The sequence below is a fragment of the Carassius carassius genome, chromosome 9 (assembly GCF_963082965.1).
Source record: "Carassius carassius chromosome 9, fCarCar2.1, whole genome shotgun sequence".
Classification (NCBI taxonomy): Eukaryota; Metazoa; Chordata; class Actinopteri; order Cypriniformes; family Cyprinidae; genus Carassius; species Carassius carassius.
This window is the reverse complement of record NC_081763.1, coordinates 27,959,719-27,982,254: the sequence shown is the minus strand read 5'-3', so window position 1 is coordinate 27,982,254 and position 22,536 is coordinate 27,959,719. Positions and strand designations below refer to the sequence as shown.

Sequence of the window (22,536 nt, the reverse complement as noted above, 5' to 3'; positions counted from 1 at the left end):
TATGTGTTAAATTAGACGCATTTAACAAGCATGTGTAGTATGCAAATACTAGTAGTTTTTCAAATTTTTGGAACCCACTGAATGTTTGCCTTGATGAATGAATGAATGAATTAATTATGTGTCAGAACAAGCCTACTTAAAACCATCGATATTAATTATTGTGATGAATGTGCCGTAACTTTACAAATCGTCTCAATGAACAAATAATCATTTAATTTCGGTGTTTTGGGCTCTTTTACGCATGCGTCTCGTGTCAGTCAGCTGGCGGTGACGCGCAGAGGAATCTGAGTTGAGGCGTTCATTGAACTCCGGAGGAACGCACTGCTGCGGTTTGCGCATGCGCGCTCTTCAAAGTTAAGTGAGCCGCTGTACTCGGTTTGCTCCGCTCGTCACCGCCGTCTTCACTCGAGTAGAGCGCTGCTGTTCAGTGCTGCTGCCTGCGCGCGACATGGAGTGAGCAAGCGAGCGAGCCAACGCGCTTCTCGGACTTTTGGCATTAGCTGCGCTTGTTGAGTAAATTACACGCTAAAAAAAAAAAAAGAAAAGTTAAACGATACTTAAGAAAAACACGATGTAGTGAAGAAAATACCGACGCTTGACTTTTTTTTATTCCATACTTGCAAAGCAGAGCTACATAGTATCGCGCTGGGGGAGAAGTAGACAGCGGCGGGACAAACATGCTCTCGCCGTTCTTGGCGCATTTGCTGTCGGTTGTGCTTCTGTGTCGGATTGCGCGCTCCCAGTACTCAAGCGACCAGTGCAGCTGGAGGGGCAGGTGAGGCACGCTTCAAACATCTAGATTTAGATTATTCAAGTGATTCCTTATTACTAGTTTGGCAGTGTAAAATAAAAATGTAATTTAGTGTATTATATTTACAGATTTAAGTATTTAGAGTCTAAGATTAAATCTGTAGATCAATTAATAATGGTGAGATAATGTTGTAAATTAACACAAACGTTTTTATACTAAAATAAGTATAATAATAACAAGGAATAATATTTAACATTATTAGTACATTTATTATTTTAGGGTTAATATGAGCAGAAGGATTAGTTACATTGGTTAATATTAATATTAGTTGTGTTGAGTATAGTAGTATTTGCTATTAGTGGGTTTTAAGTGGCCTATTAGTGATTGTAATGAGTGGTTGTAGCACCTGTCTCAATGAATTAACATTTTATTATTATATTCTCTGTTTTAATGATAGTATGTACGTATTTATGTTTTTATTTTCTTACTCAGATTTACTGTGTTGTAATTACTGCTTTGCTCTATGTTAATACTCACTGGCATAACCTGAAATAAGAAACTATCTGTGCAGTGATTTCATTTATGATCACTGGTTTAACCAAACCCATGTTAATCCCTGATGTGTAATAGGCAAATTATTCTATTATTTGTTTACAGGCGTTTTATGTTAATAAGCTATTGCACATAGGCTTATACTGTGCTTTTAGTTTTCAATAATAATATGGTATCAAGGTGGCCTTTAAATCCTTCAAGCTCAATGTGCTGCTAGATGTGCAAGACGTTTTGATCGTTTGGGTTGGTCATAAATATTTAACTGATGAGGAGATTAGTTCATGCAACAGATTTCCCTGCCACATAACATCATCTCATAACAACGTCTGTTATTATTCCTGAACAATAGCTCCCTTCCTTCAAAAAAAATAAATTGCATAGGCCTATTTAGGGTTGCTGTGAAATCTTTTTACAGTAATACATCTTAATGCGCTGTACTCTGACTGCACAGTCGTAATCTGGTGTTGATTTGCCAGGTCTGAGTTCAGCCTCTCATTACGGCAAAGCTGAATTTCAAATGCTCTTAATTAAAGAGGAGCTTTTATAAATGAGAACACGGCAGCTTGCGTGTCTGCTCCGCACATGTGTCACCCCAGGCTCCGCTTGAGTTTTGGTTTTCACCTTTCATTTTGGTGAGAGTGTAATCTGGGGTCTTGCAGCAGGCCTAAATTCATCTCTGATTGAAGAACCGCTGGAGGCTTCATAAGCAGATGGTTCATTTTCTGCCCAACTGACAGCAGAGTCAAGGCGCGGAACCAAAGATGATGCCTAAAAGTAGCGGAGAGAGTCTTTTGTGTGGCCGGTGGACAGCGGCAGGACTGCTGCCCGGACATGCAGCTCCTCGTCTTTTCGAGGAGTTGAAAGCGAGGGGAGGTTCACTGCGTGACCTGCATTTGCACTTGCATGCTCCGGGTTCGGCTACTGTCTCTGCACTTGTCTGCAGAGAGGCCTGTGTGTCCAAGGAACCATTGACTTGCGTTTCAAAAATCCTACCCACGGCAGGATGCCAGTGCTGGCTCTTGCCAAAAACGTTGGAAAGGAGAGAAGAAAAATGAGAGACGGTTAATGTGTATGTGTGTGCGCATGCTTGCACGTGACTGGTCATGCAGCAAGCCTTGCGCGTGGGTCTTAACACCTTGTGTGAAAAGACATTAACTTCATTCTTCCTGCACTGAGAAAAGCTTTTCTTTCATATGAGCTTCAGCTTTGGACTCGGCCTTGACGCAGACATTTCAGAACAATCACCCTAATGTTCGAAGTTTCCTTTGCTGTGTTGCACGTAAAAGGCCACTAAACTAAAGCTTATTGAAGGTCCAACCATCATTGTTTGGGGGATTACCCGTCATTTGCTTCAAAACAGGTTGGCTTGCTTTATTTAATCTAAGGCCTGTTAAGTGGTTATTTGTAAAAGTTAACCAGCAATAACTGGATGTCAGAATTTGGTGAGTAATATATCACAGTGTTCATGATTGCTCCATTCCAAAGCCTGTTGGACAGCCTACTATTTCCCTTCTAGTATTTTAAGGCATCATACAATTGCTTCCAGACAGTAGCCAGCAAAATTATGCTGCCTTTTGAAATTGTTTGTCTTGGCTGAATTCACCCAGAATGATTGCACTTAGTGAACAAAACTCCTCCGGGATGGAAGACAAAGTCAAGAGAAATATGGATTATAACTGTATTCCATCCATTACTGAAGTCTGCTGATAAAAAGTAGACTAATCTGATTAAAATGTGAAGTTTTACCAGTGATAGATTGATAGTGGCCCATATTTTCATCCATTTTGAGATGATCTGCTCTAGTGGTTGAATGATATATATTGCCATGGCTTAAATATCATTTGTGTCAGAATTGGGACTTTTATTGACAGTGTTGAACTGTCATATTTAATTAATATTCACTGTGTTAGAAATATTTGTTTATACATATTTTTTAAAACATAGAATGAAAAACTTGCTCTTTTAATGGTATATATGTTTAGTTATTTTACTAAATATTATGTAAATAAATGTTGTTATTTACATTAAACTAAGTGGTTTGGTATCATATTTATAGACTTTATATCGGCCACTGGCACCCTGGCTCTATATTGTTGGCAACAGCCATAAACAAAAAAACTGTAGGTGTTCTAGAACAGAGCTTATATCTTCTTTCTCCTTTCTTGTAGTGGACTGACACATGAGGGACACACTCGGGATGTGGAACAGGTGTATCTCCGCTGTGCCCAGGGGTTCCTGGAGTGGCTTTACCCCACAGGGGCCATCATCGTCAACCTGCGTCCAAACACACTGTCCCCAGCGGCATCTCTTCTGTCCATCTGCATCAAACCCTCTAAGGAGTCCAGCGGGACCCACATCTACCTGGACCGGCTAGGCAAACTGCGACTGCTCCTCCGTGAGGAAGATCAGGCAGAGGGGAGAGTGCACTGTTTCAGTATTCAGGACGGGGCGCTCTTCATTGAGGCAGTGCCTCAAAGAGACATCAGCCGAAAAATCACAGCCTTCCAGTACGAGCTGGTCAACCACAGACCAGGAGCAGATCCACAGTCATTATCTGGTATGAGGTTCTCTTGATCTTTAAAGACTTGCTTGACAAGCAGAGTTTTATTTCATGTGATGTATTTCCTGAAATAGAAATGAACATGTTTTTGTTGTCCAATTTAAGGAGTAAAGTAGTATTTGGAAATATGTAGAACAGAAAATTGTCTCAAAGCTGTCAGACTAAAAGTCCAATGGATTCTTTAAAGTCTTTTATTTGATAAAAAATACAGCAAAACAGTAATATTGTGAAATATTATTTTAATGATATTAACTATTACAATTTAAAATAAGTTTCTATTGTAATATATGTTCAAATGTAATTCGTTCTTCAGTTTCATATGATCCTTCAGAAATCATTTTAATATGCTGTTTTTCTGCTCAAGAAACAGTTCTTTTATTATCAACATTGAAAGCCATGATTTTTTTTTTCAGGGTTTATTTGATAATTATTTCAAATAGACATCTTTTTAACATTAAAAAAGTCTTTACTGTCACTTTTGATTTATTTAATACATCCTTGCTTAAAAATTAAAATGACTCCATAATTTACTCACCCTCAAGCCATCATAGGTTATATGACTTTCTTCATTCAGAGGAATCCAATTGGAGTAATATAAAAAATATCCTGTCTTTTCCAAAATTTAAAATGGCAGTGAGTGGGTGTTTTTTGTCAATAGCCCAAAAGAAATCCAATAAAGTGCATCCATCCATAATAAAAATGCGCATTCATTCCGGTGGATAGCTAAACACTGGTCACAAATTAGAAGTACAAAATAAAGAGTTGTAAAGAAAATGTTGAATGATTTCAATATAAGCCAAGAGGAGACTTGTTTGCCTTTGCTAAAGTAACAAACGTTGGTTCTCGCGAGACTAGCATATTCTCACCGGACCTTGTGCTATGACAGTTAGCAGAAGCAAGAGATCACGGTTTATAAAGTTTTAAATAGGGATATTTTTTCTTCCAAAAACACATTGATTCACCTCAGGAGGCTTCTTTATTCACCCCCTGGTTCTGTGTGAGACAGTTTTTAACAGTTCAGTTATGGGGTAATTTAAATTTTTGGGTGAACTATCCCTTTAATGCATGCAATATAGAGGGTTTGTTTATTTTAAAAAGTATGCAATCCGAAGCCAATGTTTTCATGCCCACCAACAGATGATATCTTTACCTCAGGAAACATCCTCCCCTCTGTGATGTTGACATGTTGGATCTGTGCTCATATTTGCTCTGGAAAATGATACTGATTTGAACCTCGTTTTCCGACTGTGTTTTTCGGGACGTGTGGTCCTGAACCGCGAAGTCTCACAATAGGATGTCACAAGCGCCTCGTTGCAATTTACACCGGCAAAGCATGTTAAACATTCAGCTTATTTTCAGAAATTAAATTTCAAGCAGTGCACCTGCCAAAACCGAAGAAATGAATGGCCTGAAGCAGTGTAGATCCATCATATAACAAGTCTGTTTTTCCTCTCCAAAACAAGTGTGTTTCCCCCCTCAGGGGGGTATGAATTAATAACTGCCATGTAAATCTGGCTCTGAGAAACAGCTGTATTTTGCAGGCATAGATACAGTGTAAAGCAGAGAAACTTTAAACAGTTTCCCTGTTTTGGGACTGTGTGGCGTTAACGTGTGGTTTAATGTGGCCTGTGATGTCAATGTATGTGTTTGCTGTTTGTGATTTCAGTGATCTAAGCAGGTACATCTGTAAGGTGACCTGTTTTCCTTTTTCCGAGCTTGTGGGTTTTTTTACACATTCAACTCATGAATGTTGACCTGCTGTGCTGGAATTGAGTTGCTTTCCATCACTGTGGAATGTGTCTTAGACCAGCTGTTGGGAGGACATATTATCTCCATCTTTTTTCCCTACTCCCTTCCTCTTCCTCTTTTCCCCTGTCTCTCTGGGTTCCCCTCCCTCACTTTTTCCTTCATTACTTTTCTTTCCGCCTCTCTGAAGTGGTTGGGACGCAGGGAAAGTGGCATATGAATCTTTTCTCCATTAGCATGGAATGCAGAGGGACCAGATGTAGCAGGGACACTATCTTCCCCCTTTTGCCCTGCCAGTGTGTGAAGTTGTTGTGATCCCAGCACTATTGCATTAATTCAGGGCAGCGAGGGCTGCTGACTCTACTGCCAGCCCATTCCTGTGGTTCCAACTTTTGCATATGATCTTCTGCAAAGCTTTTGAAAAAACCCATCTGTGCTTTAAGTGTGGCTTTAGCGTTCAGAATGTGAAAGATGGTGGCAGTTAACGATTTACATCAAAACTCTTCTGAGTTCTGAGCGATCACCCGCTTTGGAGTTTTGGCCAGCTGTTACATAGCTGATTCCTGGATGACCTCTGGCCCTGTTGGTGGTGCGATGTTTCTTGTGTTACAACACAGCCAACCTCTGGTCTGCTCTCCTCGCCCAGTTTCCTTAACAGACATGACCTATTGTGCTCATATGTGAAGGGTCAGGATCAACCGATCATGGTTTTGATACAGATCAGTTGCTTTGCCCACTTTCCATTGGAACGCCCAATATGCAGTGAAAGTAAAGGTAGCTTGCTATTATTTAATCAGTCTATCAGCCTACACTGTAAATGGCCATTGCATTTAGTTTTATGTGGGTCAATGACTTGACTTATATTCCACCCATAACACTGAGTTTTGAACGTCCAGCCACCACTCACTTTAGGAGAAATGTAGTTGTTATACTTTCGGAAAACTTTTTAAAGCCCCTTAGTCCACCTGCACTAATAGAGAGCTAAACTTTTGGCTGTGAGACACACCTGCCCTTGCCCACAGACCACAACCCATAAACCCGTAAAATACCCATAAACCCCTCCACCCAGCCACCTGAATCACCCAATCACTCGCCCAGCCCTGCCCTGCTGCAACCCTGAAAGAGTTGAGACCCTCCAGACAAACGTGCTGGATTATATCTGCACGTGGGGGCTGTAATGACCCCAGAGCCACGAGACTGGCCTGATTTATTTGGATAGAGAAACGCACTGATCAAAGCTGACCCGGTGCTGCCAGTGTTTAGGTTACACTGATTGCTTTCTAGCAGTCACAGGACTCTGCAGCCACTTTAAATCAATGAAGTGTCTCTTGTCATATGTCCTTATGGGTTGTAAAATAGTAGAGTGTTCTACTCACTCGACAATGTTGGCACAAGTGGAAGTGCTGTGCATCGTTGGCTCCTCTGGATGTTTTGTTTTTGTTTTGGACCCAGAGCTACTAGGCCTTGCAGTCTCTGCTCCTTGTTGGAGTCCTTCTCAGCTGGATCTCATTTGCGTTGGGGTGTGAGGACGCGGTGAGTGTCTGTCAGTGTTTTTCTAGAGGGGGAAGGGTCGAGTTGTTTCCCTCCTCTGCACCAACTACATATGTTTTTTTTGTTTGTTTTTTTAAAGAGAAGCCCTTTCTCGTGGGGTGCCCCACATCTCTGTTTGTTTAGAAGCCGACAAGCCATGATGCTAAAGTTGGCTTCTGCACGCTCAATAAATAACCATCTGCAGCAGAAATTAATTATGTCTTTTAAAATCCATGAGGCGGGTGTAGATGCATCAGTGTGCTGTTTTTTGTTAAAAAGAAAATCAACATGCTACATTATGCACATGGGATTGTTTTTGCTGTTGCTTTACCATCAAGCTTTGGCTGTGTTTGGTCTGATTTTGTTGTTCTGTTATCTTTCCACAGCACCCTGCCAACCCTGTACAGATGCGGAGGTCCTCCTGGCCGCTTGCACCAGTGACTTTGGTAAGTCACATCTTAAAAAGAAATCAAATTAAATTAGCTCTTGAATTTCAATTATAGTTTGGTCAGAAAGCATCCTTCCCACCAGGCAACTGTTTGAGTTCCAGGAACACTCAAATAAGACTCTTCAAAAAGAATGAGATAATAAGAATAAGATCCTACCGATTAAAATCGCTGCAGAATTTGTATCTTAGGAATATTATAGCCTGATAAATGGACCACAGACACACCAGCCAGTTAATAGGGCAGTATTTGACCCTTAAGCCTGGTTCACACGGCAGGATAATTAGGCCGATTTTAGCCCCGATTGACACCTTCCGACAATCTTAAGGATGCTCCGATTATCGTAAAATAATCTGATCAGATATTCCTGCCATGTGTGGTGTGTTAAGACTGCTCTCCTCTGCTCGGAAGGACGTCGGGAAGTACCGGAAGAGGGCAAACAAAATCAAAACAGCCGGCGGCATGGCGCACCAGAAAGTCCGGTGGACTTCGGAGATGGAGGACTTTGTCTCCACTTCTTTGACCATCGCCTTTTCTTGTTTTTCTTATGCTTTTTTTCGGTTACAAACAAAGCACAAACTATGGCCACTGCATCCTCTTCGTCCGCCATGATTGTTTACTCTGAAGTCACGTTTGATCTCGAGGGATTTTGCGAGATTTCCCGTCTGACCTGGGAATGCTCGGGAGTCAAATCCGTTCGTGTGTGATGTGTTGATTTTGCCGTGTGGCTGCACACCACACACTGTACGACCAAAACTGTTAGACCCGTGATTTTTTATCGCCGTGTGTGGGGTCTCTCAGGTTTGGAAAATCGGCCGACAGCCTTGTTAATAGATTGAGGAAACATTGTGGAAAATAAACATTCATTTAATGCCAATTATGTTGGCTTGAGAAATAATATATAGCTACTATTTAATCCTATTATTATCATTCAGTATTTTGAGAATAAACATTCACAAAGAACACGTTTTTGTGTTTAAAAATGTGAGATGTAGGGCAGTGGAATAATAATACAAAACAAATGGCTGATCTAGAAGATTGGATTTAGGATTTTTTTTAAATCGATAAACAAAACTCCAAAAAAATTGCATCAAATTAAATTGACAATGTTAAAATGAGCCAAGGCTCTTCATAATCCATCTTCAAAATCAATCTAAAAAACTATTTGTCTATCTTACAGACTAGGCTTTCTCAAGCTAACATCAAAGTTAAATTACACACTTTATTAATAAAATATAATAATTTCTAATAAGAAATAATTAATATCAATATATTATGTCATCATCGTATTAGCACTCCAGTATCAGTATGACACTGAAAAACAGTTGTTCTGTAATTCTGTAATATTTATCTAAGCTCTACCTGCATTGTTTTAGACAAAAGTTTTAAAATTCTGAAAAAAAATTCTTAAGATACCTAGGCGCATGGTCCTACTGGACTTAATGTTTTTAAATACAATAGAAAATAGAATAAGGCATTAATATTTGCTTTATGAGTACACAGCCAATATGTAAGTAAAATTCATGCTAATAAGCAACAAGTTAAAGGGTTGGTTCACCCAAATATTTTAATCAGCCCATAAATTACTCCCCTTCAAGGCAGCCTAGGTGTATATGACTTTCTTCTTTCAGATGAATCCAGTCGGAGTTATATTAAAAATAGTTTTTGATCTTTCAAGCTGTTTAATGGCACTCAGCGATTGTTGCAGTGCTTCAGTCCAGAAGAAGTGAAATAAAAAGAGCCCTTCCATAAAAAACAATGGCTCCGGGGGATGAACAAAGTCCTCCTATAGCGAATCGATGCCTTTTTGTAAGAAAAATTTCCATATTCAAAACGTAATAATCACTTTAATGTAGCTTGCACCAATAGTTGTAAACAGAAGCAATTCCGAGGGAATGACGTTTGAGGTCAGAATTGCACATGTGCTGGTGAGTCTCATGAAAACCGACATTTGCTTACTGGAGCAAAGGAAGCAAAGTTTCCTTACTTCAGCAAAGGAAAACCAGTCTTCTCTTGGCTTATGTTGAAACCCTCCAACATTCTTCTTTACAAATCCTTGTTTTGTACTTCTAATTAGTGGCCATTGTTTTGTTTGGATCTCTCCCCTGCGCTTCCGCGTTCATCACTTCTGAGCGGCGCATGTGCAAAGCTGAACTCATATATTATTCCCCCGAAACTGCTTCCGTGTGAGCGCAAGCTAGATTAAATTTATCATTACATTTTAAATATGGTTATTTTTCTTACAAAAACGAAAAAAATACATTCGCTAAAGAAGGGCACTTTTTATTAAGGATGGGCGATTTTTATTTCACTTGTTTTGGACTGATGCACTGCAGCACCCATTGAGTGGCATTAAACCGCTTGAAAGATCAAAGACAGTTTTTAATACAACTCTGGTTGGATTCATCTGAAAGAAGAAAGTCATATACACCTAGGATGACTTGAGGGTGAGTAAATTATTGGCTAATTTTCAATTTTGGGGTGAACTAACCCTTTAATAGTGAGAATTGGTCCTCAAAATAAAGTGTTTTTTAAGAAATTATGTCAAGAGAAAATTCCATTAAAATCTTTAAAGATTGGTGGCCCAATTTGCTATGCATTGCAGTCATTGTGGATAAAAACGACTGTTTTTCTTACAAAGTTGTATTTTTATTTTTCCCTCTTCAGTGGCGCGAGGCAGTATTCTTGGTGTGGCAGAGACTGACGACCAGACCTCTGTCACTGTGTCCCTGAGTGGCCTTTACAGACAGAAGACACATGTGTTTGTTTCAGGAGGCGGCCGGGCCAAACGCTGGACAGGCTTTGTGAAGATGCCCAGGCAGTGCGGGGTTAAACTAGGGGAGGGTGAATTCCTCTTCACTGGGACTGTGCGATTCGGAGAGGCCTGGCTCAGCTGCGCGCCACGGTACAAGGACTTCCTTAGGGTGTATCAGGACGCACAACGGCAACGGACCAACCCATGTCATTTGGACACAGACTGAATTATTTCCAGGAAACCACATGGTCCACCTCGTCGGGAGGAGCTGTGACCCTGCGAGCAACTGTCTGTCTTTTGTTTGTGTCTGCAGACAGAGGCAGTTTAGATCTGTATAGACTGCAATACTGACGCAGAAACCTGCTGTCCCAGCATTGCCAGAGATGTGACTCATGCTCTTAAAACATCTCGCAAAGACAACTGAAGTTGGACTTGAATTTACTAAGCCAATGCTGATTTCTCCCAAAATGTCTTAAGACTGATATTCCTGATTTTTTTTTTCTTGCGATCAAAATGTAGCAGATCTGGCTGATGAATGTGTAAAAATGTGAAAAGATCATTCTAAAACGGAAGTCACAAATGCTTTGTAAAAAGCTTGATGTACAGTTTTGCAGTTGTTTCTATGATAGAAATATATTGATGAAAAAGCCTGCTTTAAAATTTTTATTTTTTAAGAGAATTTGAAGTGCAATTCCTGCCTGTGTTTTGTCTTCAGGCTGTTCAATTGCAAATATGTCTTTCCAAGGATTAAAAGTATTTTTTTTTTCTCTTTGGAATCAAATCGTGTGCCTGTGTTTTTTTTTTATATATATAAATTAGGCCATGGTGTAGTTCTCTGCCATCCATTTTGAAATAAGTAATCTATGAAATGTGTCCAAAAATTTAGTAAACCTTTTATTTACTACTTTTATATGGTCACAGTTTACTGGGGTTTTAACATGCGAGAGCTCCTCCCCAAGTCTGAATGATATTCTGATCTCTAGATATTGCTTAAATTATACTACAATGTAACTGTTAGATTTTTTCTCACTAATTTTATCATCCATCAGGTTAAAATTATGAATCAGATTACTTAGAAAGGTAATATCACACCTCTCCTCTACAAGTGCAAACCACACAATTTATAGTATCAGTCATGCCCAATACACAAACACAAAAATGTAAATTTTGTCATCATGTACTGGTCCTCATGTTGGTTCAAACTTGTATGACTTGTTTTATTTGAAATGAAACACAAAATTGAAACTGACATTTTTTTCTGAATATCTTTACAACATTCTTTTTTATGTGTTACAGATAGGAAACTTGGTTAATAACCGGTTAGTAATGTTTTGAGTTATATTATGCTCCAATAATTTTCTATGAAACAAAAAGTGTTTTCCATACACCTTCAGGGTACAAAAACAATTTTGCAATCTCTGGTATAAGTTTATATATAAATGTATTTTATTTGCAGAATCTACAAGATGTTAATAATTTGAAAAATAAGAGGAATCATAAAAATTACATTTTTTTTTTTCATTTAGTACAGCTTTAAATAAGCTTTTCGACATAACATATGTTTATATGTAGTCCAGTGGAAAATAATATCTGACTTTAAACAAATTAAATATTTCAAAAACTTAATACTTAATACATCCATTCAAAAATGTATATGGTAAATATGTAATAGTGCTGTTTTGTGATAGTTGTTCATGAGTCAGGTCCTGCACATTCTTTGGTTTTCCAGAATCTTCTGCATATTGACCATTGATTATGATTTTGAGATCCATCTTTTGACACTGAGGAAATTTGAGGGACTCTTATGCAGCTGTTACAAAAGCTGCTAATGTTTACTAATGCGCAAAATAAACACATTGCCTTAAGTGTGGGGGTGAAAACAGGATGATCTGGGAAACTGTACTAATTAAAGTTTTTATTTTTATTTTTATTTTTTTTAAGTAATGCCCATCATAAGATATTTGCAAGTTTCCCAGAAAACAAAATAAGAACAATTTATACCAATCATCCTGCTTACGGACTTATGGTTGGGTAAACATTCATAGTGGTGAACAGAAACTACAACAGATTATTTTCATGTTCCTGTTTACCCTAACAACAAAAAAATCCTCAAGTGTTTCCTTGGCTTTCCAAAACTTACATCAAAGTGTTATACATTTTTTTGATTAAATTGCAAATATAACAAAAAAGCATAACAGTTACGGTCCATTTTTTTATTATTGACATTTTGCAGATTCCATGAGATGTATGTGAACAACTGTGAATGAATATTTTTAAACATTTCATAAATACTTCCTTCTCTAACATAATACCTCTGTCATTGTATAGCGGCCTCATGTTTGTGATTAACCAACCAACCTCCTCTACTCCCGTTATTATTTAATCAAGAACATGATGCATAACGAGCTTTATCCATTGAGCATTGTGCATGGCTTCACTTCCATCTGGACTCCCTCCGAGAAATACCAGGCTTTCACGCTGGTGTTGGTGGTTGGTCTATTGGTCCAGCTCCATATGAACTGCATTACTTCTGTTTTTCCAGCCATACCGGAGAGTTATCATTCACTGGAAGCAGACTGGAGCGGATTCCTCTCCACGGGTTGCTGCGGAGCCCAGGGAGGCGCTCAGTCAAGGTCAGAGTGAAAGGGCTCTTTGTGTGAGCCGGGCCGTTCTGAGAGAATTAGACGGCTTCAATAGAGCCCTGTGATGCCACACAAAATGGAGAAGCGGGCCATGTGGACTAAGAATCTGAGCAGTCCTGATGCTTGTGGCTCATTTTCAAGCCATCTATTTCAACATACAACTCCAAACAGAATGAGAGTATGTCGTTTAAAAAAAGTCATCATAGTCTTTTGGTTTTTGCTGGGAGTTTTGCTTTGCTCCATCTTGCTCTGCTTTACTTTTGACAGAAACACACCCATAATGTTTCTCAGTGAGTGGCCACAACTAGACAATTGCTTTTGCAGGCTGATCTGTACTCAATGGAGAGACTGAATTCCAGTCCAACGGCAGCAGCCCTGGAATCGCTCACTGGGAAATGCAAACAGTGCTCCCATGACAACGTTGCGGCGCAGCAAACCCTCGCTCCTACGGGGTAAAAGGGAACAGAAAAGAAAAGAAGCGTGGTTGTCCATTTGCACCGGCGCTTTGAATGCCTTACTGGCGACGTTCTCCAAGTGCATCCTGACCGCATTGTGAAGTATGTTTGGGGTTTATGGATAAGATATTCCCTCAGGAACTAGACGCTGACCCTGATGCTATATTGCTACTGTTTAGTTGTTGATGTAGACTTTTATACAAACTGAGGAAAATGACCTATGGCCCAGATACACCGATAAAGTCTTGCAGAATGACCTTCCAAAAAAACGAAATTTAATTTTTAAAACTTTAATTTCAAATTCTCTCGTCATTTACAGGCAGGCGCTCAGTCAAAAACCTTTGGATTAACCCACTTGATTAATATGGATTACATTTATGATGTCTTTATGAACTTTTTGGCATAAACAATGATTTTAAGACCGAGCAGAAACCTTTGCCAACTGGTTGGACTGTACAACCAATGTCTTCCAGATTTTTGGTAAACGAAATAAGTTGAAACGTGGTTAAACATGTCTTTCGTCAAACACATAAGAATGCTTATCTCCGAAACACACACAAATGTATTTTTAGTGAAACTTTTTTTCAGTCCCCCCATTTAAAGTCCATTACACCACAACTTTGACACTTCAAAAAGTTAACGAATATAAAAGTAGGGATGTGCGAGACTAGTCAATTTATCGAAACTACTACTGCTAGTCGACATTGGAAAGGGGAAATCAAACTAACTTCAGAAAGCTTTTGTTGACAATTTCTCATGTTATGTCCTTATAACGCCTAATAAAGTAAGGTTCATATGTGCAGTGCTGCTTTGTTTACAGGGGTAACCATGGTAACCGCTGTATAAAAGCACCACCTACTGTCAGAGAATGAATTAGCATTTTGTCTGCTGCTCTTATTGACGTCAGTATTGTTCATTTTAATCGAAAATAAGAACAATTTTGATTAGAAGGTATCTGGAATCATTTTACTGTTTTATTCAGAGTTTAAAGGGATATTACAGCCAAAAAATTTAATTCTGTTATAATTAGTCACCTTCATGTCATTCCAAACACATTCAATTCAATTCAATTCAAGTTTATTTGTATAGCGCTTTTTACAATACAAATCGTTACAAAGCAACTTTACAGAAAATTATGTTTCTACAATATTTAGTAGTAGCTAGTAGTTTGTGCACGTTTGACAGGATTTTAGAAAAAATAAAAAATAATAATAATACAAGACGTAGTCAGCTAGACGATGAACTATCAATATTATTAATTAATAGTTATCATATGATGCAGTCACACATGTAGCAATAATTATTTAGTTCTGTTGTTGATTCAAGGTTAGGATCATCTGGGGTCCTCTGAGGGTCAGCATCATCTCTTCTCAGGTGTTCTGGATCCAGACTGGAGCTTGTGTAAATCCTAGTTACCACGGGATGTAAATCCCGTGGCAAAACATAGAAACAAAATAGAGACATCATTAGCATAGCTGATGTTCCAACAAAGTAAAATTAGTTTAACACAAGCTAAAGAATAAAAATGCACATTTGATCAGATGCAACTACACTCACAATTTAAAAGATACATTTTTCATATGCTTGGCGAAAGAGATGTGTTTTATTCTAGATTTAAACAGAGAGAGTGTGTCTGAACCCCGAACATTATCAGGAAGGCTATTCCAGAGTTTGGGAGCCAAATGTGAAAAAGCTCTACCTCCTTTAGTGGACTTTGCTATCCTAGGAACTACCAAAAGTCCAGCGTTTTGTGACCTTAGGGTGCGTGATGGGTTGTAGCGTGGTAGAAGGCTAGTTAGGTACGCAGGAGCTAGACCATTTAGGGCCTTATAGGTAAGTAATGATAATTTGTAACTGATTCGGAACTTAATAGGTAGCCAGTGCAGAGACTGTAAAATTGGGGTAATATGATCATATTTTCTTGACCTCGTAAGGACTCTAGCTGCTGCATTTTGGACTACCTGTAGCTTGTTTATTGAAGATGCAGGACAACCACCTAGAAGTACATTACAATAGTCCAGTCTAGAGGTCATAAATGCATGAACTAACTTTTCTGCATCAGAAACAGATAACATGTTTCGTAGCTTGGCAATGTTTCTAAGATGGAAGAATGCAGTTTTTGTAACATTGGAAATATGATTTTCAAAAGACAAATTGCTGTCTAATATAACACCCAGATTTCTGACTGTAGAGGAAGTAACAGTACATCCGTCTAGTTGCAGATTGTAATCTACAAGATTCTGTGTAGTGTTTTTTGGTCCAATAATTAATATCTCTGTCTTATCCGAATTTAATTGGAGAAAATTATTTGTCATCCAATCTTTTACATTTTTAACACACTCTGTTAGCTTAGATAATTGGGAAGTTTCATCTGGTCTCGTTGAGATATATAGCTGAGTATCATCAGCATAACAATGGAAGCTAATTCCGTATTTTCTAATAATATTACCAAGGGGCAACATGTATATTGAAAATAGAAGGGGACCTAGGACGGATCCTTGTGGCACTCCATATTTTACTGATGATAAATGAGATGACACCCCATTTAAGTAAACAAAATGGTAGCGACAGGTAGGATCTAAACCATCTTAGAGCCTGCCCTTGAATACCTGTATAGTTTTGTAATCGATCTATGAGTATGTCATGATCTATGGTGTCGAACGCAGCACTAAGATCAAGTAAGACTAGAAATGAGATGCAGCCTTGATCTGACGCAAGGAGCAGGTCATTTGTAATTTTAACAAGTGCAGTTTCTGTGCTATGGTGGGGCCTAAAACCTGACTGAAATTCTTCATACAGATCATTTTTATGCAGGAAGGTGCGCAATTGAGCAGACACAACTTTTTCTAAAATTTTAGACATAAATGGAAGATTTGAAATAGGCCTATAATTTGCCAGTACACTAGGATCTAGTTTTGGTTTCTTAATAAGAGGCTTGATAACCGCCAGCTTGAATGGTTTTGGGACGTGACCTAAAGATAATGACGAGTTAATGATATTGAGAAGCGGTTCTTCGGCTACAGGTAACAGCTCTTTTAGTAATTTAGTGGGTACAAGATCTAATAAACATGTTGTTGGTTTAGATACAGTGATAAGTTTATTTAGCTCTTCCTGTCCTATAGTTGTAAAGCACTGCAGTTTATCTTTGGGTGCGATGGATGAAACTGAAGTGTTAGACGCTGTAGAATCTAAATTCACTATTGTATTTCTAATGTTATCTATTTTATCAGTGAAGAAATTCATAAAGTCATTACTATTTAACGTTGGTGGAATATTTGAATCAGGTGGCGTCTGGTAATTTGTTAACTTAGCCACTGTGCTAAATAAAAACCTTGGATTGTTTTGGTTATTTTCTATGAGTTTGTGGATATGCTCTGCCCTAGCAGTTTTTAGAGCCTGTCTATAGCTGGACATACTGTTTTTCCATGCAATTCTAAAAACTTCCAAGTTAGTTTTTCTCCATTTGCGTTCAAGACTACGAGTTACTTTCTTGAGAGAGTGAGTATTACTGTTATACCATGGCACGGTACGTTTTTCTCTAACCTTTTTCAATTTGATGGGGGCAACAGCTTCTAATGTATTAGAGAAAATAGTGCCCATGTTGTCAGTAATTTCGTCTAATTCATGTGTATTTATGGGTACAAGTAGCAGTTGAGATAGATCAGGCAGGTTATTTGCGAATCTTTCTTTGGTGGCTGGAACAATAGTTCTGCCCAGACGGTAACGCTGAGACATATAGTTAATATCAGTTATACGCAGCATGCACGATACAAGAAAATGGTCTGTAATATCATCACTTTGGGGTACAATATCTATAGCAGTAAGATCGATTCCATGCGATATAATTAAATCTAGTGTATGATTAAAACGATGAGTGGGCCCGTTGACATTTTGCTTGACTCCAAAGGAGTTTATTAGGTCAGTAAACGCAAGTCCTAATGTATCATTTGCATTATCAACGTGAATATTAAAATCTCCCATGATTAGCGCCTTATCAACTGTAACTAGAAGGTCTGAGAGGAAATCTGCAAATTCTTTTAGGAATTCTGTATACGGCCCTGGTGGTCTATACACAGTAGCCAGAGCAAGAGATACATTAGATTTCTTTTGCATGTCTGACAGTGTAACATTTAGCAGAAGTATTTCAAAAGAGTTAAACCTGTATCCTGTTTTCTGGGTAACATTGAGAATATCACTATATATTGTTGCAACACCTCCACCACGACCAGTCTGACGGGGCTCATGCTTATAACAGTAGTTTGGTGGAGTAGACTCATTTAGACCAAAATAATCATTTGGTTTTAGCCAGGTTTCAGTCAAGCAGAGTACATCAAAACTATTATCTGTGATCATTTCATTTACAATAACTGCTTTGGGTGTGAGTGATCTAATATTTATGAGCCCAAACTTTAAAAATTGTTTTTGTTCATTTACTTTACATTTTTCTGGTTTAATTACGATAAGATTTTTTCTAGATCCTACATTATATTTTGACCTCACTATTCGGGGAACAGACACAATCTTAATAGTTTTTACAGCGCAAGTACTTTTAACATTTAAGCGGGTGGAACAAAAGTCATCATAATAGTTATTAGAGAATTGTCTCACTAGTCACATGGAGCGAAGTGTCCTGGAGATGTTGTCAGAGAGAAGCTCCGCTCCGACTCTGCTGGGGTGTAATCCATCACCGCGAAACAGCCTAGGACGCTCCCAGAAAAGATTCCAGTTATTAACAAATAGCAGTTTCTGTTCTTTACACCATGACAACAACCATTCATTTAAAGCAAAAAGTCTACTGAACCTTTCGTGTCCTCGTCGATACGTGGGCAGTGGTCCTGACACGACGATCGTCGCCGCGGGCGTCGTGCTGCGAACCGTCTCGATCAGGCTCCTGAAGTCCCTCTTCAGCGTCTCCGTCTGCCGCAGCGTGGTGTCGTTAACCCCGGCGTGAAGCACGACCACTCTGGGGCTCTCCTCGGCCTTCAGGATCGCCGGTATCTGCGCAGAAACATCTAGAACACGAGCACCAGGCAAACAATGAGTGTGCACTTTACCTTCGGCTAACGTAGCACTTACGTGTCGGACGATGGAGTCTCCGATGATCACAGCGTCGCGTCCTGTCTCGCGGAGGGGAGCGAAGCGGTTCCGGATGGAGATGTCGAAGGCAGGAGGGAGAGAAGTCGTCGCCCGGGACCCGGCTCGCGTCCTCCGCTGTGGATGCACCCAGGGTCCGTGGTGTCCCGGCGTCGCAGTGAAGGACATCTGGGAAGATCGCGTCCTGGGTGCAACGGGCCTGTGCAGAGAAACACACGGAGTAGACGTGGTGGGACTGTTAGCAACACGCTGTATACTTACCCCGGACTTGTGAGCGTCAGCCCGGGATGATTCCAGCGCGGCTATCCGCTCTCTCAGCTGGGCCTGCCTTTCCTCCAGGTCGCGAATCTGCTTCCCCACGGCCTCGAGCTCGAGCTGCACAGAGTGGAGACATTCATCCGCCATTAAAGCAAGTAACAGTGAGTACAGCAGTGGTAATGTGTGTGAATAGAGTATTAGCAATGTAAGCGCAGTTAGCCGCAACCACGCTTGCTGATGCTAACGGGCTAAAAGCTAATAGCGGACCCGGGAGATCAAAATAAAACTAGTAATAGCGAGGCGCTCTGATTGTTTTTGTTGTAGAATACAATAGAGGATATATTCACACGTTATATAAACGGAAACGATGATGTATAAAATTGATTTCATAGATAGCCTAACTACCACGTTCAGGGCCCATGAAACATGGTAAGGACATTGTTAAAATAATCCATGTGACATCAGCGGTTTCTTCTGGTGGCTGAGAAATTGTTGAATCATATCATTATTTTTGTTTTCTTTGCACACAAAAATTATTCTCATAGCGTCATACAATTATACGGTTGAACCACTGATAACAATGGACTATTTTAATAATGTCCTTCTGGGACTTGAATGTGGTCATTATGTTGCTGTCTATGGAGGGTCAGAAAGCTCTCGATTTCATCAAAAATATCTTAAAGGGGACCTAATATGCAAAATTCACTTCTATAAGGTGTTTGAATACAAATGTGTATTCACAGTGTATAAACAACCTATAATGGAACCTATAATGAAAATCCACCCACTCCTTTTTTATATAATCCCCATAAATCATGAACAGTCTCTTCAAACAAGCAGTTCCAGATTTCTCCATACTCTTACGTAGGAGTATGGAAGCTCCGCCCACAGATGGTGACAATCTGCCTTATTAGCAGCATACATAATATGTAGATATATGTAAATGCAGTATATACAACCCGAATTCCGGAAAAGTTGGGACGTTTTTTAAATTTTAATAAAATGAAAACTAAAGGAATTTCAAATCACATGAGCCAATATTTTATTCACAATAGAACATAGATAACGTAGCAAATGTTTAAACTGAGAAATTTTACACTTTTATCCACTTAATTAGCTCATTTAAAATTTAATGCCTGCTACAGGTCTCAAAAAAGTTGGCACGGGGGCAACAAATGGCTAAAAAAGCAAGCAGTTTTAAAAAGATTCAGCTGGGAGAACATCTAGTTAATTGATATCAGGTCTGTAACATGATTAGCTATAAAAGCTTTGTCTTAGAGAAGCAGAGTCTCTCAGAAGTAAAGATGGGCAGAGGCTCTCCAATCTGTGAAAGACTGCGTAAAAAAAATGTGGAAAACTTTAAAAACAATGTTCCTCAACGTCAAATTGCAAAGGCTTTGCAAATCTCATCATCTACAGTGCATAACATCATCAAAAGATTCAGAGAAACTGGAGAAATCTCTGTGCGTAAGGGACAAGTCCGGAGACCTTTATTGGATGCCCGTGGTCTTCGGGCTCTCAGACGACACTGCATCACTCATCGGCATGATTGTGTCAATGACATTACTAAATGGGCCCAGGAATACTTTCAGAAACCACTGTCGGTAAACACAATCCGCCGTGCCATCAGCAGATGCCAACTAAAGCTCTATCATGCAAAAAGGAAGCCATATGTGAACATGGTCCAGAAGCGCCGTCGTGTCCTGTGGGCCAAGGCTCATTTAAAATGGACTATTTCAAAGTGGAATAGTGTTTTATGGTCAGACGAGTCCAAATTTGACATTCTTGTTGGAAATCACGGACGCCGTGTCCTCCGGGCTAAAGAGGAGGGAGACCTTCCAGCATGTTATCAGCGTTCAGTTCAAAAGCCAGCATCTCTGATGGTATGGGGGTGCATAAGTGCATACGGTATGGGTAGCTTGCATGTTTTGGAAGGCTCTGTGAATGCTGAAAGGTATATAAAGGTTTTAGAGCAACATATGCTTCCCTCCAAACAACGTCTATTTCAGGGAAGGCCTTGTTTATTTCAGCAGGACAATGCAAAACCACATACTGCAGCTATAACAACAGCATGGCTTCGTCGTAGAAGAGTCCGGGTGCTAACCTGGCCTGCCTGCAGTCCAGATCTTTCACCTATAGAGAACATTTGGCGCATCATTAAACGAAAAATACGTCAAAGACGACCACGAACTCTTCAGCAGCTGGAAATCTATATAAGGCAAGAATGGGACCAAATTCCAACAGCAAAACTCCAGCAACTCATAGCCTCAATGCCCAGATGTCTTCAAACTGTTTTGAAAAGAAAAGGAGATGCTACACCATGGTAAACATGCCCCGTCCAAACTATTTTGAGACCAGTAGCAGAAATCAAAATTGAAATGAACTCATTTTGTGCATAAAATTGTAAACTTTCTCAGTTTAAATATTTGCTATGTTATCTATGTTCTATTGTGAATAAAATATTGGCTCATGTGATTTGAAAGTCTTTTAGTTTTCATTTTATTAAAATTTAAAAAACATCCCAACTTTTCCGGAATTCGGGTTGTAAATAAAGATAATGTATTCTGAAGATGTTTCAGAAGGATTGCATTTACTGGTTATATAAATAGGGTGAAGACAGGCAAAATATGTCAATTTCAAGCTTTCAAAAGACCTCCAAAAAAATTCACTGGTAAAAATATATATTCTGTTATACAACCCGAATTCCGGAAAAGTTGGGACGTTTTTTAAATTTTAATAAAATGAAAACTAAAGGAATTTCAAATCACATGAGCCAATATTTTATTCACAATAGAACATAGATAACGCAGCAAATGTTTAAACTGAGAAATTTTACACTTTTATCCACTTAATTAACTCATTTAAAATTTAATGCCTGCTACAGGTCTCAAAAAAGTTGGCACGGGGGCAACAAATGGCTTGAAAAAATCTTGAAAAGATTCAGCTGGGAGAACATCTAGTGATTAATTAAGTTAATTGATATCAGGTCTGTAACATGATTAGCTATAAAAGCTTTGTCTTAGAGAAGCAGAGTCTCTCAGAAGTAAAGATGGGCAGAGGCTCTCCAATCTGTGAAAGACTGCGTAAAAAAATTGTGGAAAACTTTAAAAACAATGTTCCTCAACGTCAAATTGCAAAGGCTTTGCAAATCTCATCATCTACAGTGCATAACATCATCAAAAGATTCAGAGAAACTGGAGAAATCTCTGTGCGTAAGGGACAAGGCCGGAGACCTTTATTGGATGCCCGTGGTCTTCGGGCTCTCAGACGACACTGCATCACTCATCGGCATGATTGTGTCAATGACATTACTAAATGGGCCCAGGAATACTTTCAGAAACCACTGTCGGTAAACACAATCCGCCGTGCCATCAGCAGATGCCAACTAAAGCTCTATCATGCAAAAAGGAAGCCATATGTGAACATGGTCCAGAAGCGCCGTCGTGTCCTGTGGGCCAAGGCTCATTTAAAATGGACTATTTCAAAGTGGAATAGTGTTTTATGGTCAGACGAGTCCAAATTTGACATTCTTGTTGGAAATCACGGACGCCGTGTCCTCCGGGCTAAAGAGGAGGGAGACCTTCCAGCATGTTATCAGCGTTCAGTTCAAAAGCCAGCATCTCTGATGGTATGGGGGTGCATAAGTGCATACGGTATGGGCAGCTTGCATGTTTTGGAAGGCTCTGTGAATGCTGAAAGGTATATAAAGGTTTTAGAGCAACATATGCTTCCCTCCAAACAACGTCT

At 39.3% G+C, this 22,536-nt stretch overlaps 2 protein-coding genes across 3 annotated transcripts; one reads left to right on the top strand and one right to left on the bottom strand.

The window, feature by feature from the left end:
- Positions 1-353: 353 nt before the first annotated feature.
- Positions 354-11,121, top strand: LOC132149487 (meteorin-like protein). Of its 2 annotated transcripts, XM_059558779.1 has the most exons (4): positions 367-775; positions 3,472-3,860; positions 7,526-7,585; positions 10,253-11,121. In XM_059558779.1, exons 1-4 carry the CDS (start codon positions 678-680, stop codon positions 10,564-10,566), a joined length of 861 nt encoding a protein of 286 aa, XP_059414762.1. In that variant the 5' UTR covers positions 367-677; the 3' UTR covers positions 10,567-11,121. The 2 variants fall into 2 exon arrangements, with proteins under 2 accessions (XP_059414763.1, XP_059414762.1); XM_059558780.1 differs by lacking the exon at positions 7,526-7,585 and having other exon boundaries at positions 354-775.
- Positions 11,122-14,744: 3,623 nt separating this feature from the next.
- On the bottom strand, positions 14,745-19,026 carry LOC132148656 (uncharacterized). The gene is made up of 2 exons (XM_059557355.1): positions 18,046-19,026; positions 14,745-14,845 (listed from the first exon to the last, which is right to left on the bottom strand). Exon 1 carries the CDS (start codon positions 18,934-18,936, stop codon positions 18,049-18,051), a length of 888 nt encoding a protein of 295 aa, XP_059413338.1. The 5' UTR covers positions 18,937-19,026; the 3' UTR covers positions 14,745-14,845; positions 18,046-18,048.
- Positions 19,027-22,536: the final 3,510 nt, after the last annotated feature.

What these genes read in the sequence shown, in the direction of transcription:
- LOC132149487 (XM_059558779.1), top strand. Translation starts at nt 678, where the DNA reads ATGCTCTCGCCGTTCTTGGCGCATTTGCTGTCGGTTGTGCTTCTGTGT. An exon ending in CAGTGCAGCTGGAGGGGCAG is followed by an intron (nt 776 to 3,471) that starts GTGAGGCACGCT and finishes CCTTTCTTGTAG; the next exon opens with TGGACTGACACATGAGGGAC. An exon ending in AGATCCACAGTCATTATCTG is followed by an intron (nt 3,861 to 7,525) that starts GTATGAGGTTCT and finishes ATCTTTCCACAG; the next exon opens with CACCCTGCCAACCCTGTACA.
- LOC132148656 (XM_059557355.1), bottom strand. Translation starts at nt 18,936, where the DNA reads ATGGCGGATGAATGTCTCCACTCTGTGCAGCTCGAGCTCGAGGCCGTG.